This window comes from Ornithodoros turicata, chromosome 3 (genome assembly GCF_037126465.1).
Source record: "Ornithodoros turicata isolate Travis chromosome 3, ASM3712646v1, whole genome shotgun sequence".
NCBI classification, from domain to species: domain Eukaryota; kingdom Metazoa; phylum Arthropoda; class Arachnida; order Ixodida; family Argasidae; genus Ornithodoros; species Ornithodoros turicata.
Window position 1 is genome coordinate 13,319,441 of NC_088203.1, and position 16,324 is coordinate 13,335,764.

Here is a 16,324-nt window from a genome sequence, read left to right on the forward strand (position 1 = left end):
TGAACGGGAATGAAGTGAATTTGAATTTACAGTCTCGGCCGTGCAAATAAGCTTTTTTTTACCGGTTTCTGACGGCAACGGAAGACAGGGGGGGGGGGGGGGATTCAGATTTGCCCTGCTCTGCGCGACGGCTCTGCTGTCGTGGTATAATTTTAGTGACACAAGCAGTGAGCACCATACATGAGCAAATGTGGTACCAAAGAAGCAAACCTTGTACGTGTTATGTCTAGGGCGAGTTCAGCAAGTGTTTTCTGACACCGGTCACGGAGAATGGTACAGAAAAAATTCGTCCCACATTAAATGGAGTACAAGTACCTCTGCCTTGCTCTGTCGTTGTGCTTGCATCATCCCAAACACAGTGTCCTGAAGGGAAAAGTTATTTTGGCTCGGACAACACGAGCAGCTCGAGAATTGTTTCGAAACAATCACTTACATGGGCGAGGGCCAGTTCGGCGTATTCTGTAACGCAGTAATAAGATTATGAATGTTATGGAATATCTGTAGAGATAAGCACATCTGTACTTTATCAGGGGTGGTCGCAACGTTCGGTTGCGGCTGGTATAACACGTGTGGGCAAGGCGTCTGTGCAGACAGAAAAATAACCGTTCTTCAAGGGTTCTTCATAGTGCAAGAACCTTTCTATGAACTGACAAGATGGCGTATATGCAGGCCAGCTGGTGGATGAACTCCATAATGTAAAAGCCTGAGTCTGGGCGCACAGAGGGACGACACGAACACACGACGCAAGTCAATTTGAGTTGTGTGTTCGTGCCGTACCTCTGTGTGCACAGACTCAGGCTTTTAACATTATTATTTTTTCTTTGAATCTTACGTATCTTCGAAAACGAAAGAATGGCTGAGCTCAAGACCTGGCGTATACTTTTGAGGAACCATTTTGAAATGTGAAAAATACGGCCACAGAGGCCATCACCACTTACCGTGCAGGTGCGAGAAGGTGCGCCTAGTGTGCTGTTGCATTATGGGGAGGAGAAAGTTGTACAAGGCATCTGCCAAACCGCCTGTAAATAATTAAAGTTCTGACACAATGGAACATACAGTTGCACATCGTTCACTTCCCCAGCTGTTCTCTCAGGAACATGAGCTATCGATTACGACAGTAAAACCCAAGACACGGAAGATTAACATGGACGTGTCTCGGGCTTTATTATTGCAACCTTGTACCAGCTTGCCTTTACCCTTCTACCTTTCAAGGGGTTGGGACACTTTCACAGATGTTGTTCATTTCACCATGGACGCATTGCACTGGTACTGCATGCCAGTAGCCCTCGAACACACTCACGAGCGACGCGCAGACGACAGTGCACAGAGCTGCGCCCATTCCCATTGCCAGCCGTAAGCACGTGTTTTCTCGAGCGCCGACTCACTGGCGGCGGCGAAGGCTGTGATGTCAGAGCCCCACAAGTTTCGGTATTCGCTTTGTTCATTTTCTCCGCTGCTGCTACTCTCTTCGCTATGAAACTTACAATGCTGGTTCACATCCGGTGCAAATAATTGCCTTTTACGTTTATCTGAGATGATCTGGGATGACCTGTCACAACCCCTTTAATGAGCTATAGACACCACAGCATATATCATGGCCAGCGGAAAATCTAAAGTCCGCACGTTGAGAGTGGGGCATAGGAGAGGATAACAGATGCAAGGCAGAAGGGGAAGCCAATTCACAGGTTTTGCAATATTTTATGCGTTTCCTTTTACCTTACATTACTTAAAGCCGTGCAAGTGTGCTTTAAGTACATCGTTTCTGACCAGCGTTTCCGCAACATGATCAATACACAAGCAGCAGTTTAAAGCATTCAGGCGCACTCGGAGGCGTCATACGACCGCCTATGCTGGTCGCTTAAGCCACACCTGTAGCCTCGCCCAAGCCAGTCGCCTAACCGCCTAAGCAAGTCGCCTAAGCCACACCTGTAGCCGTTGTGGACTTGTCCCCGAAGTATAGTCCGTCGGCTCTCAAAATATTACTGCGCCGCAGATAGGATGGCTGGACAGAGAGAGTTAACTCTCTCCGAGCGGCGTAAATTTACGCTCGCTCCTCCGCCAGATAACGTAATCCATCATACTCAATCTGCTTCCGTATTGGCTGTTAATAAGGCCACATGATAATACGCTGCGTTGTGGCGCCATAGTATTTCCCCTGGCGTGCTATTGAGTAGACGGCGTATGTAGTTGACGGACTAGATTTCTTTTCCTAAGTTGAACACGAGTATAGTTCGAATCTTACAAGAAAGAAAAAGAGAAGCCAAAAAAGAGAAGCGGGCCGATGTCTTTCCTGCAATAGAAGGATCAAAGTGTCGCGGTGATAACCTTGCCTTTGCGGGTACTTGTAGCAACGATCTGAAAATCAGACAGGGTCTGGAACTTGACATCGCATTCTTTGGTGAGGGCCTGTTGAAGGAAATGACATCACTTCTACCCGTCACCACCTATACAAAGTGAGCATGCTCATTTTTTCCGGTCGCATAGTTTATTCCTGTCTGCTATATTCACCTGGCTTATGTTGTTGGCGAATATTCCCAGGTCTTCCAAGTTGGAGAAGAGACCAGCCTTCGTCGGCCCGGTCACCAGGGGCCTTATGTAGTGCATAGTGCAGATCATGATGAGAATGTGCATGCTGCGGGCGATACATGCGCTTCATGTTGCATTCATAAACAGTTATTTGTGCAATGCACACGAGCCAATTACCAACAAGGTCACAAAGCGCTCATACTGAAGGGACATTTTATGTTGGAAACTCCAGGAGGAAGAGAGGGAATACTTCCTCTTTTTTTTTACATGTGTATGTGCATTTAGAGGTAAGACGCCTATATCGGTAACCAGGGAAGGATAACGGACGTATTTTCGTTACCGTTTCCATTTTCGTTACTGCTATATTTTCGTTTCCGTTATCCGTTTCTGATACCAGCTTTTAATTTCGTTTCCGTTACGTTTCCGTTACTGTTTCCGGTAATGGAACGGCTGTTACAGAGCTGCGGGAGGACAGCTCCGTTCGACTCTGGCAGCACCCTGTTTTGTTCAAGGTTGCTTCGGTGTCACGCGTACACACTACACGAGTAATTTTACGTCGTTGGGATGTGCACATCGTGCACGATTTTTAAAGAAGTGTAGGACCATGTCTTCAGTCGCTCAGAGTCCAGCAACCCAAGATGGGTGTAACCTCCATCCAATGTCGCATTCATAGGCGGACGCTCTCGGTAGTACACAATACTACCATAGCCCCGGTGAAATGAAGAAACTAAAAAAATAATTTAAAAAAATCATACGCTGTCATCCCCGTGCTATGGTGGAGTAGAGTGCTTGTCACGAGTAGGCAAGCGAGTGATGCACCTTCGATACTGCCCTTTGTTTCCATGCTCTCGTGTAGTATTTAGAGTATTACAGGGAATGGAGTCATTCAAATACAAAAATGAAATGAACAGTCACTGAAATGCCATCGCGCAACAGTAATAGCCATTACCAGAATTCAATACCGGTGATAATTTTCGTTTCAGTTTCTGCTTCCGGTAATGGAGGACGGTGGTATGCGTTTCCGTTTCCGTTATCGTTACCATCTCCAATTTCGGTAATATACCGTTTCTGTTTCCGTTACCATTACCGTTACCCTTCCCTGCCGGAACCCCCAGCCACAGTTAAGTCCACTGCAGAGGTAAAGTGATTGTGGGTATCGTATAGGAGTCAGTTGCCCCATATGAAGTGGAATAAGTTGTCACGTGCTTCAACCGGTTGAGCAACTGACAGCACTAACTATATCCGCGAGAAAGTGAGTTTTTTAGTACATCTTAGAGATCGTGCAATAGTTTAGTGCCGCTTTTTACGTTTACACTGTCGGTCTATCAGCCAGTAATGGCTAGCTTGCATGAATCCTGTACAGCCAGGACAGACGTGGAAATATAAAATGTAAGGCTTCAGATAATAGGCCCTTCTCTGCTCGCTTAGTATGTTTTCTATATGCACTTGGTATGCAAATGGTATTCCATTCGGTACAATAAAGATTATGAGGAAACGCAGGTGAGACAACCTGCCCCAGCCCGTGTGACAACCTGCCCTGCTACCGGGGCGTACCGTCACACTTGACGACCTCCGCGCAAATGTCTTTGGTAAATTGTTTTTGAACGCCATCTTTCGTTTACTATGTGCTTTGTGTAGGCAAAAGATAGCAGTGAAGTCCAGCCTTGGTTTCACCGGCCTGACGAACATTATGTAATTTTGGTCGGACTACACTCTTACACCCTTAAAAATGAGCTTCCGCATAGCACGCTCCTTAGCCAATCATCATCTCGGACGATATCGTTATCTGCCCCGATTTGTTGAACACGGGAGGCGTACGCCTTTTTTGTGACACTTATGCTGTTCATAATCGTCACAAAAAAGGCGTACGCCTCCCGTTTTCAAAAAATCAGGGCAGATAACGATATCATTGGAGATGATGGTTGGATATAGGAGCATGCTATGTGGTGAAGTTCATTTTTAAGAGTAGTGTTTTGGAGAGTGGCGGCTTTTGGTTCATGGGCGCAATATGGAAGTCCCCCCAAATGTATCCAAGTGCGTGACTGACATTGTTAGTAACACGTTCAACGTGGGCACCAACAATTGCCACGAATGATATCGTTATCTGTCCTGATTTGATGAAAACGGGAGGCGTACGCCTTTTCTGTGACAGTTATGAACAGCATTTTAAGTGTCACAAAAAAGGCGTACGCCTCCCGTTTTCAACAAATCGGGGCAGATAGCGATATCATTCGAGATTATGGTTGGCTAGGAGCGTGCTATGCGGTGAAGTTCATTGTTAAGAGTGTGTATAAGAAATATGCCTGAACGCACTCACAAGAGCAGGGCGAAAGAGACGATGTATCCAAGGGTGAACACCTGCAGCACGCAGCGATAAGAGTCGGTTAGGTCCTGCGTTCTTTCCCCTCCGCATTTGCTGTCGCTACGAAGGTAGAAGTAGGCAGGTGCTCCGGCAACGCAACCCACCAGGTACACGCTGCTCAACGACACCAGCCAGAAAACGGTCGGCTGGGAGGTGGACAGCTGCCACGGAGGAACACCCGTGAAGAAGAGCCACATCAGTTTAAGTCTCGTGTACCCACCTTGTCGACGACGTTAACGATGTCCACGTCGTATATGAGACCACGGAGAAGGTCTGCAAACGTGGCAGTGTTAACGCTCTACACTCTTAGAAATGAACTTCACCGCATAGCACGCTCCTAACCAACCATCATCTCGAATGAGATCGTTCTGTCTCCTGATTTGTCAAAAACGAGAGGCTTACGCCTTTTTGTGACAATTATGAACAGCATAAGTGTCACAAAAAGACGTCCGCCTCCCGTCTTTAACAAATCAGGGCAGATAATGATATCATTCGAGATTATGGTTGGTTAGGAGCGTGCTATGCGGTGAAGTTCATTTCTAAGAATGTAGCTTTGTATAATAGTCGAGCAATCGCGGTGAAACCAGTAATTCTACTGGTGAAAAATCCATGCGCTGAAAGGGCAGGTGCCATTGGCGCCTGCATTCTTCAACAGAACTTCACTGCAAAACACGCTCTGTCTCAACTATCATCCAATACAGTTATGTATGGTTTTCACAAAAAGGCCTTTCTAAGCCCGGCGCTTTCTAGAAATCAGGAGAGACAGCGGTATCTAAGAGTTTACAGTTGCTTGCTTAAAAACACAACCTCACCACCTAACTTTATCCCCAATTGAAGACATAGTGCGACATACACCTTTGTGTTGCCATTAGCGCAATGGCATAAATAACACGTTCAATAACACGTTGAAGTGCAACCATTGCACATAATGACACCGTTATCACTTGTGATTTGTGGAAAGTGCTTAGCGTACGCCTTCTTGTGACAATAAACATAACGACATAAGTGTCACAAGAAGATTCATGCCTCCCGTTTTCGACGAATTAGGGGAGAGAACGATGTCATTCAGGATTATGGTTGGATAGGAACGTGCTATGCGGTGAAGTTCTGTTTCAAGGGTGCAATTGTCCAAAAAAGGCGTATGCCTCGCGTTTTCCAAAAGTCAGGCAACATCAATACGATGTCATTCTGAATTACGATTGGTTCCGATCTGCATTTTGTGGCGGAGTTCTACTTTAACAATGTAGAGCGATTGCCAGTGTTCTACCACGTACTTTTACTCTCGACACTGTAGCACAGCAGACTACACGTCAAGAGCAAGATACGTCAGCAAGGTACGTGTTGCCGAACCTACGATGCTGACCAACGATGTATCACTATTAGACGAGCTCTTACTATAGCAAAATAACCAACGCGATGCTATAGCCCATGTGCAGTAAAGCCTCGTTAAAACGACGTCAGAGGGACAGGATAAGAATTCGATATATTTAAAAAAAAATTCGTGTCAGCGCCGCGAAGCCACTGTGGCTATGGGCGACGTACAGACGTCGACAGATGGAGAGGGGACAGCAGGAAGGAGTCGGAGGAATGGGGTTAGTATGCGTCCTTGCCCGACAAAATTCGATATAAGCGGCAGTTCGATATAAGAGGATGTCCTACAAAATCTGATAGTATATTCCGAAGTGTACGGAAGCACCGCGAGAGTATTAAAAAAGCACTCAAGCAAGAAAAAAAAATGTTGTTAAGCACTTCGGTAACCTTTTAATGTAGATGCAAAAGATAAAGACATGAGCCGGTTTTGCCATGGGGGCTTCTGTCGGGTCAGCATCGCAGTAGGAGGGCTCGGCGAGCAATACAATTCGAATAATCTGGGTCGAAACGCGTGCGTTCCGGCCGTGTCAGCATACGACTTGTAATAAAACGGTTTCATTATAATTAGGGCTTATACCGTGGTTAAATATGATAGTTGAGAATATACTTGCCTGCATCTTGCGGCCTGTTGAGCATAAGATCAACGAGAAGGGTGGTAATATCATACCACCCCGAGAGGAGGAACATGTGGTCCTGTTGGCCTTCTTCGAATGCATTCAGTGCCTGCGCGAAGTGTGTTGTATTTCAAAAGCAAGTTTAGTTGATTGTGCGCAAACCGAGAAGCTGGAAAAAAGCTATACACATCGGGAAGTCATAAAAACTATTTGCATATACTTTGGGAAACGATTGCAGCGTAACTATAGCATATCAACAGCATGCATGGCGGAAAAACAGTTCACGAATTTTTTATATTTTTTTTATTCATTCTGGTGCAGTTCGGCAAAGCTTCTTTAAGCCCCCAAGCCAGACAAAAGGACCAAAAAAGTTATCCATAGCGCTCTTTTTCTGTGTATCTGTAGCACATACGCCATCAACTCGCAACCGCCCTCATGAAGGCTTCCTGAAGGGCACCCCCTCTTTACAACATCTGCTTGCGCCCTCCTATACAAAGCATCCATAACATTTGGAACAAGCAACGATGCTCCAGTGTACGTAACGGTATCATAAGTATGTTTGTATGCTTTGACCCCCTCCCGTTGGCGAACGCAGGAAGTCCCGTTGAACCGGTCTCAGTACCAGCTCTCGAAGTCTCCCGCGACCACTCCTGACCTTTGGGTCCTCCTCTTGTGCTCACACCCGTCTTTCATAATCATTCTTAACGAGAAGAACGGTTTCGGGTGCATTTTTGGCATTCCATGCTGCGTTACGTGGCTTTCGGGCTGGACAGCTGTAAGAATGCTCTGCGTCCATATTCACCTGCTGCACATGAGCTGCATTATAACTGAATGACATTGTGGGCCTCATGTACCAATCAATAAAGGAAGGAAGCACGAGGAAGCACCTTCCGAAGTTCCTACTTCCGGACATCACGACTGCTTCCACATTTTAGTTTGTCCCTTCATACAAACATGATGATCCACTATGAGTTGTCTTACACACATGTATAAGTGATCCGCGTCCTCTTAGCTCATCGGTTACAGGAACCAGTAAGTCTTCAACCTCTTTTTTTTTTTTTTTCTTCTTATAACGTGCTTAACCGCAAGGCTATAAGCTGTCACAATGTTCGGCATCAAAACTACAAAAATAATAGATGTAGTATCTGATCACCGTGTGAGCAAATATATAGGCACGATGAGTTTACAGTGTCGAATGGAACGGGTTTCGATAGGCTGGGTGATGCTTTCCGGTGTGAGCCACCACAATTTTAACTTTGGTCGTACCTCTTATTCACACTCAGATAAAGTATTCTTCCCAATATCAAAATTACAGAGTCATATAACGGCCACACCTTGTCACAAAGCGTTAGTTCATTGAGCAAATTCTCACGAGTTTTTGACGTAACTGGGCAACACTTCACGATGTCCCAATGCCCAGCACTATGGGGCCCGACACCTCGTGGACATCCACACAGCAATCCAGAAGCGCAGTTCCAGTACATGTATACCCATTCTGTATACTATCCACTTTAGTCACGTTTAATCTGAGGATGATATCATGGATAACGTATGACATCATATTAAAAAAAGATACGACAGATCTCATTTACTGATGCCGCATTATGCTTTAGTAATCTTAGAATCTTGCTTGACGCGAAGACACGACGTCCAGAAGGAACTGACGCCGCAGCTGAACACAATTATTTCAACTATGTACAAAGACCCGAATCTCATGTAAGGTGAAAATCACTATTCGCTTTCTCGTCAAGATGCTGCATTAATTCATCGGACTCGATGTGGCTTTTACAGCTCAGTGGCGTTACCGTTTGAGACAAGTTGACTCCCCCAAATGCTGTCACTGCGGTCTTCTAGAGCACATTCTTCTTCATTGCCCATACTACCAACCTTCGGGAATCGCACTCTCCGGGTCTCCTAGTCAGCTGGACTCTGGCCCCTTCTCTCTATCAAATCCAGCCTCCAGCAAATCCAAATCCAAATCAAATCCAATCCATCCAAATCCAAATCCAGCAAATCTCTGGCCAAATCCAGCCCCCCAACACTCTGCCCTCGAAGCTCTTTTGATCTTTTTGGAGATACCATAGGACTTCGATCCTTATTCTGCAGGGGTTCGTTGTTTCATTCCTCACATCACCACCAGCGAAGGGGTATAGAGCATCGCCCCTGGCGACGAAGTTGTTGTTAAGAGCGTTATAAACCGCACCAAATCTCGTTGGTAAGAGACTGCTGGCACCTATTACTAGTAAGCAAGTAACAAGACGTATAATTCCAGTAAAACTAACAACGTGCCATGCACTCATTGTCACCGAAATGAAGTAGTAGTTGATAGTCGGGGACCCTGACCTTTCTTGTCTGGCGCTGTCTGCCGTTTTTCTCTATTTCTTGAAATTAGCCTTCCTCGTAAGATCGTTTCCTCTTACGTCTCCACGCGAAGTCGTAAAATGCGACTCCATAAGATGAGAGAAATCAGATAATCCGTGAATGCCCGATAATCCACGCCAATTTCGAATGGGTTCCCACTTGCGCTTCTCGTATTTTTTGAATGCGTGACGGGCCACTTGAGCGTGTCTTTATAGCCGCCGGCCTCGATTGAAGAAGTCCTTCCCCCTCTCACTCCTCCTTAACCTCCTCTCCCGAGCCGTGCACGGAGAGTGTGCGCTCAGCTGCCGCGTTTCAGACAACGAACGACGCGCGAAGGGATATGGTGGACGCCGTTTTCCGTTAACCAGCTACGGGGGTGAGTGAAAGTCTCCTATCTCAACTGAATGCGGACCCAGATAGATTAACGGGAGGATGGGGGTCACGCTGTGTTGATGCACTGCAAGTTGCACCTGCTGACATCGGGCAGCACGTGTTTAACAGGCAGCAGTGCACATTAAAAAAATTGAATTCAGTTTTTTTTTTTTTAAATTAATAGCTTTATAGGCCAACTACGGTGTGTGTCCCTTCCTAGCTTTATAAGGCCACGTGAAACGTTTGTTATTGTTCGACTTGTCAAAATTCAGTAAATCAACTTAATTTTATTTATTTATTTTTCTTTCATTTTTCCATTTTTTTTTTTAGGCCTGGCTCAAAATTGACAGAACTTGTTTCATTGACGGGGAAATAAGCTTCAGAGAAATTTCAGATCGGAATCTTGGTCCCACACAGTGTGGGTGAAGATTTTGCATCTGTACTGATCATTTCTTGGAGTGTTCCTTTAAAGTTGATATTGTGTGCACGAACACCTCGTTCATACGACTTCCGGTCCCAAGAACACCATGATGCATGCAAATACTATCTCGAGTCATCCGGCATGTGTCCACTGTGTGTGTGACTGTTATTCAGTCGTTCATTCATTCATCTGTTTCTGTTAGTCTGTTATTGTGTCGACCTGTGATTTTGCAACGATTTATCGTCGTTAGGGGGCGAACCTGTATCGTGTATGTTATACATATCGTAACGTTAGTGTGCAGCTGTTGAACTTTCGCGCAGCTTCTTTTTTAACGTGCTGAGGTTCCTATCTCCATGATAGGCAAGCCTCAGTGATGGGCAAGACACGAAAACAACACAACACGGAAGAACCTTCGTGTTGTGTTGTTTTCGTGTCTTGCGGGCCCATCGCTCAGGCTTGCCTATCGTTGAGTTTATCCACCAGCTAGCCTGCATTCTAGCTTGAGGTTTCTATATCAGTGATGTGGCATCTTTTTGTCAGCTTATAAATTTATCCAGTGCGTTCACGTAAAGTAACGCTGAAGAAGCAGCGCCAACATGACGTGAGAAATCTTATCTGATAACAGAGCACTACGGAAGGTAATCTTTTCGGTGATGCCCTTCTGCAACCTTGGCGTATAAATTACGAGAGCCACAGACTTGTTTTGATGCTCCCGGTGTCCTCGACACCTTTTGAACTTCCTCAATTCCGTAAGTTGCTCGCAAAATGCTCTTCATAAAGACCTTGGCGGTCCCGTTTCCGTTTCTTTTGTAAAGCATGTCGTCATGGCAACGCTTTGCCTTCGGACCAATAGTAACAGGAGACGGCCGAGGGGTAAACTGTGGCCACCCCGAGACAAGGATGTCCATACATCCACCCCTGGAATTTCTGAGATTGCCCTATGTATACAGCCCAGTACATATATACCCCTCCCCCCTGGAAGCTCGGCTGCCCCCAGAGGTCAGATTATGGGGAGATAACTGCCCCAAGAAAGCCGCGCTTGTGACGTCATTAAGAGTAGGCAAACGAAGATCACGTAATACAAGGGACACAAAAAGTCGTGCATGAGAATGTGTATAACAGAGATGCTGACACAGTGGTCACTTCACGCATTGCCTTTGTACACCTAGTACAGCGCAAACAAACAAACAAAAATCACTTCATGATGATGATAATGATGGTTGAGGTACAGCATCGCCAGGCGTATACTTCAGTGGTGTATCCAGAATCCCAAGCACGGAGGGGTGTTCGAAAAAAAAAGGGGGGGTCATTATTATAGTTACATCATTAACCTTTAACATATCATCACCGACATACGTGTCTAAAGTTGAAATCGCAAGGGCACCCCCTGTATGGGGTACACAGCTGAAAAAGTTAGGGGTGCCACTGAATAATTAAGGGGGGGGGCTGGATAAATCACTGGTATACTTCACCTCGTTGCTTGCGGTAATCTTATGAAGATATACCTATGAGCATTAGAGTGAGGGCACTGTGAGGTGTCTTACAGCACAGCAATTCCAGTAGCCTAGACAATTAACGGGGAAACACAAGAAGAAAGTCCGAGAACACGTGGTGTCATTCGGCTTATTTTAATCTGTGTTTCATTAGGGCGTTGGCAACTTTTACAATAGCTACCAAAAACAACCACTTATCCGAGCTTTTCCTCGACTGTGTACGCACGCAATGAGTTCTTATCTCTTACATTTCCATTCCTTTTCTTCTTCCAACACCGAGAGAGGGCCCTTTAAATCGCGTTTTCTTCCTCTTACAAAAGCAGAGCTGCGTCCGTGAACCACGTGTAAGTTCAACTCGAGGGCGAAATGAAGGCCGCAATTACAGAATTTTTCCCTTTCAAACGAGAACCGTTCCTGGTTTGGGGGGAAAAAAAGACACGAAATAAAATCGAACGTCCTCCTCGAGTATACAAATAGCGACAATACTACTACATGGACAAAAGATAAACAAATAGATAAATGTCTCCTGCACGGACAGGAAAATGTCTTTATTTTCATTGATATTGATCTCGTGCACTTTCTAAACATATATGGGCGACTTTTGATATTTCCCAGAGCAAGGATAAGGTTCTACCGGCTTGCACGAAGTCTATAGCTGGAATAGTTGTTTCTTATCTTCGCATTTCCGTAACAAACAAAAATTGCGTTACAACCAGATATCAGGGAACCTGCGCTTCTAGATGACGCCGAGTGAGATTATCGGTATATCTGTAACTAGTGTTAATTATCTCGCTGTACGTGATAAAACTGGACTGGTCCAGCAGGTCAATCTTGGGGATGTGTAGTTAGATACGCGCTGCTGAATGATTCTTCTGTCGCTTCTGATAAGGGGGCTAGTAGCCCATATCTATCTATGCTATCGGCCACAGTGTTGCGATACATGTGGACCTGTGAAATGTACCGTGCACTTCATAAGTAGTGCGTTCTACGATATAATTATGCGTCATTTGCAGCAGTGTTGCTGACCTTATCGATGTTGCTGACTGGGTCGTAATTGCTGCCTTGTAAAATGTTACATCAGCTTACCATGTTTCGTACCATTGGAATAATGCTCATTCACACTGTACCCTGCACTGTGCCCTATACACTGCACCCTGCCTGTGTTGTACTCCTATACTCTACGTATTTTGCCTATATTTTCCTTCTACACCCTCCATCTATCTACCATCGCTTCAAATCATCAGAAATCACTAAGAAATACGCATCTTATATCACCGCGCGCTAAAGTAACGACACTGTCCAGCCAAACCCCTTTGACTGCAAAACTCGCCACCTTCGAATAACTAGAACTTTCTAACACACAAAACAAGGACACCGAAGCTTTCTAAGTTTAATATGTACTTAATATGTATATGATCATTCTGTACCTGATGAAGCGTGCTGCACCACGCGAAAGCTTGTACATGTTTAAGTAAATTATTAAACTTGAGCTTCAGTGTCATTGTCTTGAGTGTTCTACAGCCATCTGCGGCCGTTCTTGGGGACAACAAACTCATTCATTCATTCATCTTGGACATGACTCGCCCTATACTTACTCTGCTAGAACTTTCTAACGTTAATAGTATAAAATAACCGGTATCGTGCAACAATTCGGACAGTCGCATTACACCTCTACAGGAAATTTTATACCGCCGGTAAGGCGTGTTATATTTGTTATTATAATTTTACGACCGCCACAACAGCAGTGCGCCGCGTCCTGTGCGGATCCCGGCAGCGTGTTTTTTTATCGGCAGTCACTATACACTCTGCCTTGACCTTCCCCTCGCTACAGCATCAGGCAGCGGAGGGGGGGTCACGTCGGGCTTCCGCCGCCTCGGAGGAGAAAGAAAACATCCAAGACGCCGTGAAACATGCTTATGTTATACTAGCGAGGGGTTCTCACGCCGCTGCAGAAGAAGCAGATTGTTTGTGGAGGGCACACTGACCCCACTGGCACGAGGGTGAGAAAAGAAAAAACGAAAAAAAAAAATACTGTCTAAATCTTGTCACGGCAATTTAGTTGCGGCTTTAGTTTTGCGGCCGGCGAGGACCGTAAGGTACGCCGAGTTCGTGAGAATGTTTTTCCAAGAATTAGGCCTCCTGTACACTGCACCAGCTGCAACAGTGCGCACGTGGACGCGGTTGCACTGCTGCCAATGTTAGTTTAGCAGAGCTGGTGGTTTTCTGTGTACTGGTTTCTGTATAGTGGTGTATTACTGGCGCTGTAGATTTTCATAGAAAACGGGAGTATTTTTGTCCCTTTGCTAACTATAGACGCGTTGCAACAGCGGTTAGTCACAAAAGCTTTTTTTTTTTTTTCTTGTCACAGTAAAATGCAACCAAAATATTGTGAACATCTCCCATAGCATCCGAAGTGCCTTTCTTAGGATAAACAGGACTATAAAAGTACTCTACAAAAAGAAAAAAGAAAAAGAAGAAAAACCAATTCCTAGTCCTTCTACGGACAAAGCGCAGAAGTTTATGCGAACTTTATAGGCTTTTTGCAGTGGTGGGGAGTAAGTTTCACGGTCAGGGGACTAAAATGGGGACTAATTGCAGTCTAGGGGACCATACAAGCTGCAATTGCCCTGATGGAGTAAAACTGTAAGCCACCAGATAGTTTCAGTGGATTGGACACAGACTACAAAAACGATGCTGTAAAGGAAGCTGTGAAATCCAATTTCAGAAACGTAATGTCAGTCATGCACTTGAAAGGAAGGAATCGATTGTCTCCCCTTGCAATCAAATCTTTCCACAATCGTCCAATCCAATGGCTCCACAGAAATCACATAAGGAAATCGCCTATATATATATATATCGAAGTCCACCGCTTACACCGCATTTCGCTGCATTATCACCACGAGGAATTCACCGAATTACACCGACAAAAGCAGACACCCTTGAACGTAATTCATTATCTATGCCGGGAGAGAACGGTGTTGGTAAAGCTGCCCCAAGTGCGTGTTCACAGCTGGTTCCGCTACGCGAAAAGAAGTTTGTCCGGACACCTTGTCGTGTGCACAATACACGCACCGCGACCTTGAAGTCAGAGCAGAACGCCTCAGCTCACACGGCCAAAAACGCCAATGTCTAATCTGTGCTGACATTCTGACCTTGTGAGCCATTTCTTTTTCGGACCGCAAAGTATAGCGTATTTCCGCCTTCATTACACAGCCGAGAAAACGCGAGAAAATATCTGACATTCACGTTTGGCATGTTTAACATTTAGTTTTGTGTATACGTTTTACGCCGTGAACTTAATCTCTTCGGACGCCGATCGAGTGGCCGTACTCTTTCAGTGCTGTTGATGTGCTGTGTGGAGGACTTCGTTTGAAGAACTACAAATATATATTTGACAGCTTCAGTGTTTCGTGTCGGAGGCACGCTGGTCGCTTTTCTTCTTTTTTTCCTTCTTTTTAACCTACATTGGGCTTTGCATGTGTCGACGTTGTGGTGTGTTAACGACGTCTTTACGTTGGGCTCGCTGAGTGTCGTTGTTGAATCGCATTTCACGTTGCGGAAAAGTTAAATGTGCTTAGGTCGAAGCAATTACGCAGCATTTTTAATACTTTTTTGTGGTGTCTGACATTTTTTAGGTGGGGGAAATTTCTAACGCAAGGATTTTCCCAGCAACCTCATTTTCCCTAGCCCCCAAAAGCCTTACAACACCTCCTCCCCCCACTCCCCCTAAGAAAAGCCTGTCAAAAAGGCCAGAAAAGCCAGGAGGTACTTTTGTAACACACCCCCTATCCTATACGGATTTCCAACACCCTCCTTTGGAATGAAAAGCCTACGGACATCCCCGCTCTACTCCACGTGACACCTACCGATTTCAGTTATGAATAAACCGAATGTTTTGCAGAATTATTTGAAGACGTAAAAAGAGCTCCTGTAAACAAAGAGAGCACTATAACAGGCAGCACAACACCTCCCGTGACAGTTATGCACGTGCCGTGTTTAAAACATATATACCACTATACGATATAGAAGACGATTTTCAGAACTGAATCCATCCAAAGAGCATCGCAGCGAAACAGATCGCGAGCAAAGACAGTCGCAATCGGGAAAACTTGCAGACGACAAAACTCGCAGACGACATTCGCGGAAGTAATCTACATGTCCGAAAATAGTGAACAAGTCTACCTGCGCAGCAAACACAGCTTTGTGATTATGGAACTCCGCGGCGAAGTCATTGAACAGAGACGTCTTCGCAGCGATCTCTCCTGCATGTGCACAAGACGCAGCTCGGGCCCATAATTAAGCCAATCGTCCGCGCGAATCTCCACAAAACTCACCACCTTGGGCAGTAAATTCACATTAAGACTCTGGAGTAAGCTGACTGGTCTCGGAAAGAGTACGCGAAAATTGTTGGGATACGACTTCAGACTTCTTAGAGCCTGAGGGATTAGTTATATAGCGTTACCTCCGTTATGGGCTTCTGTCACGCGAAAGTCGGCAGTCCAATAGCTTCGATAGGAAGCGCTAACCGCCAGGCTATTCTTAAACCATACTCCCTTCTTTTTGAGTGGAAGTGTTCTGCATTGGATGTCGACTAGCGATAGTCATAGAGACTGCAAATGGAGCTGAACTTCTCAGTTACCGACAAAGTGCACAATGGATTGAAGACAAAGATAAAGCGATACTGGAGAAGACATCTATTGTTCTCTGTCCCGGTAATTGATCGTGCTTTAATTTTGGTATAGGAAATTCCTCCTGTGACACCCGTAGTACATGAACGCTTGTGTCGGGTTGTGTGGGTGAGATG

General features: G+C 45.4%; 2 protein-coding genes across 4 annotated transcripts in view; one reads left to right on the top strand and one right to left on the bottom strand.

Annotated features, from left to right (window-relative positions):
- The window catches only part of LOC135388129 (uncharacterized), a 45,429-nt gene that overhangs the window by 28,170 nt on the left and 935 nt on the right, over positions 1-16,324 (bottom strand). For all 3 annotated transcript variants that reach the window (XM_064617474.1, XM_064617472.1, XM_064617473.1), the window contains exons 2-9: positions 6,871-6,982; positions 5,109-5,161; positions 4,844-5,049; positions 2,509-2,632; positions 2,331-2,406; positions 939-1,019; positions 434-459; positions 316-363 (exon numbers count right to left, since the gene is read on the bottom strand). In XM_064617474.1, coding sequence (XP_064473544.1) covers positions 316-363; positions 434-459; positions 939-1,019; positions 2,331-2,406; positions 2,509-2,632; positions 4,844-5,049; positions 5,109-5,161; positions 6,871-6,982 — 726 coding nt within the window. The remainder of the gene's footprint in view (positions 1-315; positions 364-433; positions 460-938; positions 1,020-2,330; positions 2,407-2,508; positions 2,633-4,843; positions 5,050-5,108; positions 5,162-6,870; positions 6,983-16,324) is intronic.
- The window catches only part of LOC135388128 (uncharacterized), a 45,582-nt gene continuing 38,787 nt past the window's right edge, over positions 9,530-16,324 (top strand). The window contains exon 1 of the mRNA XM_064617471.1: positions 9,530-9,610. The gene's annotated coding sequence lies outside the window, so the exon portion shown is untranslated. The remainder of the gene's footprint in view (positions 9,611-16,324) is intronic.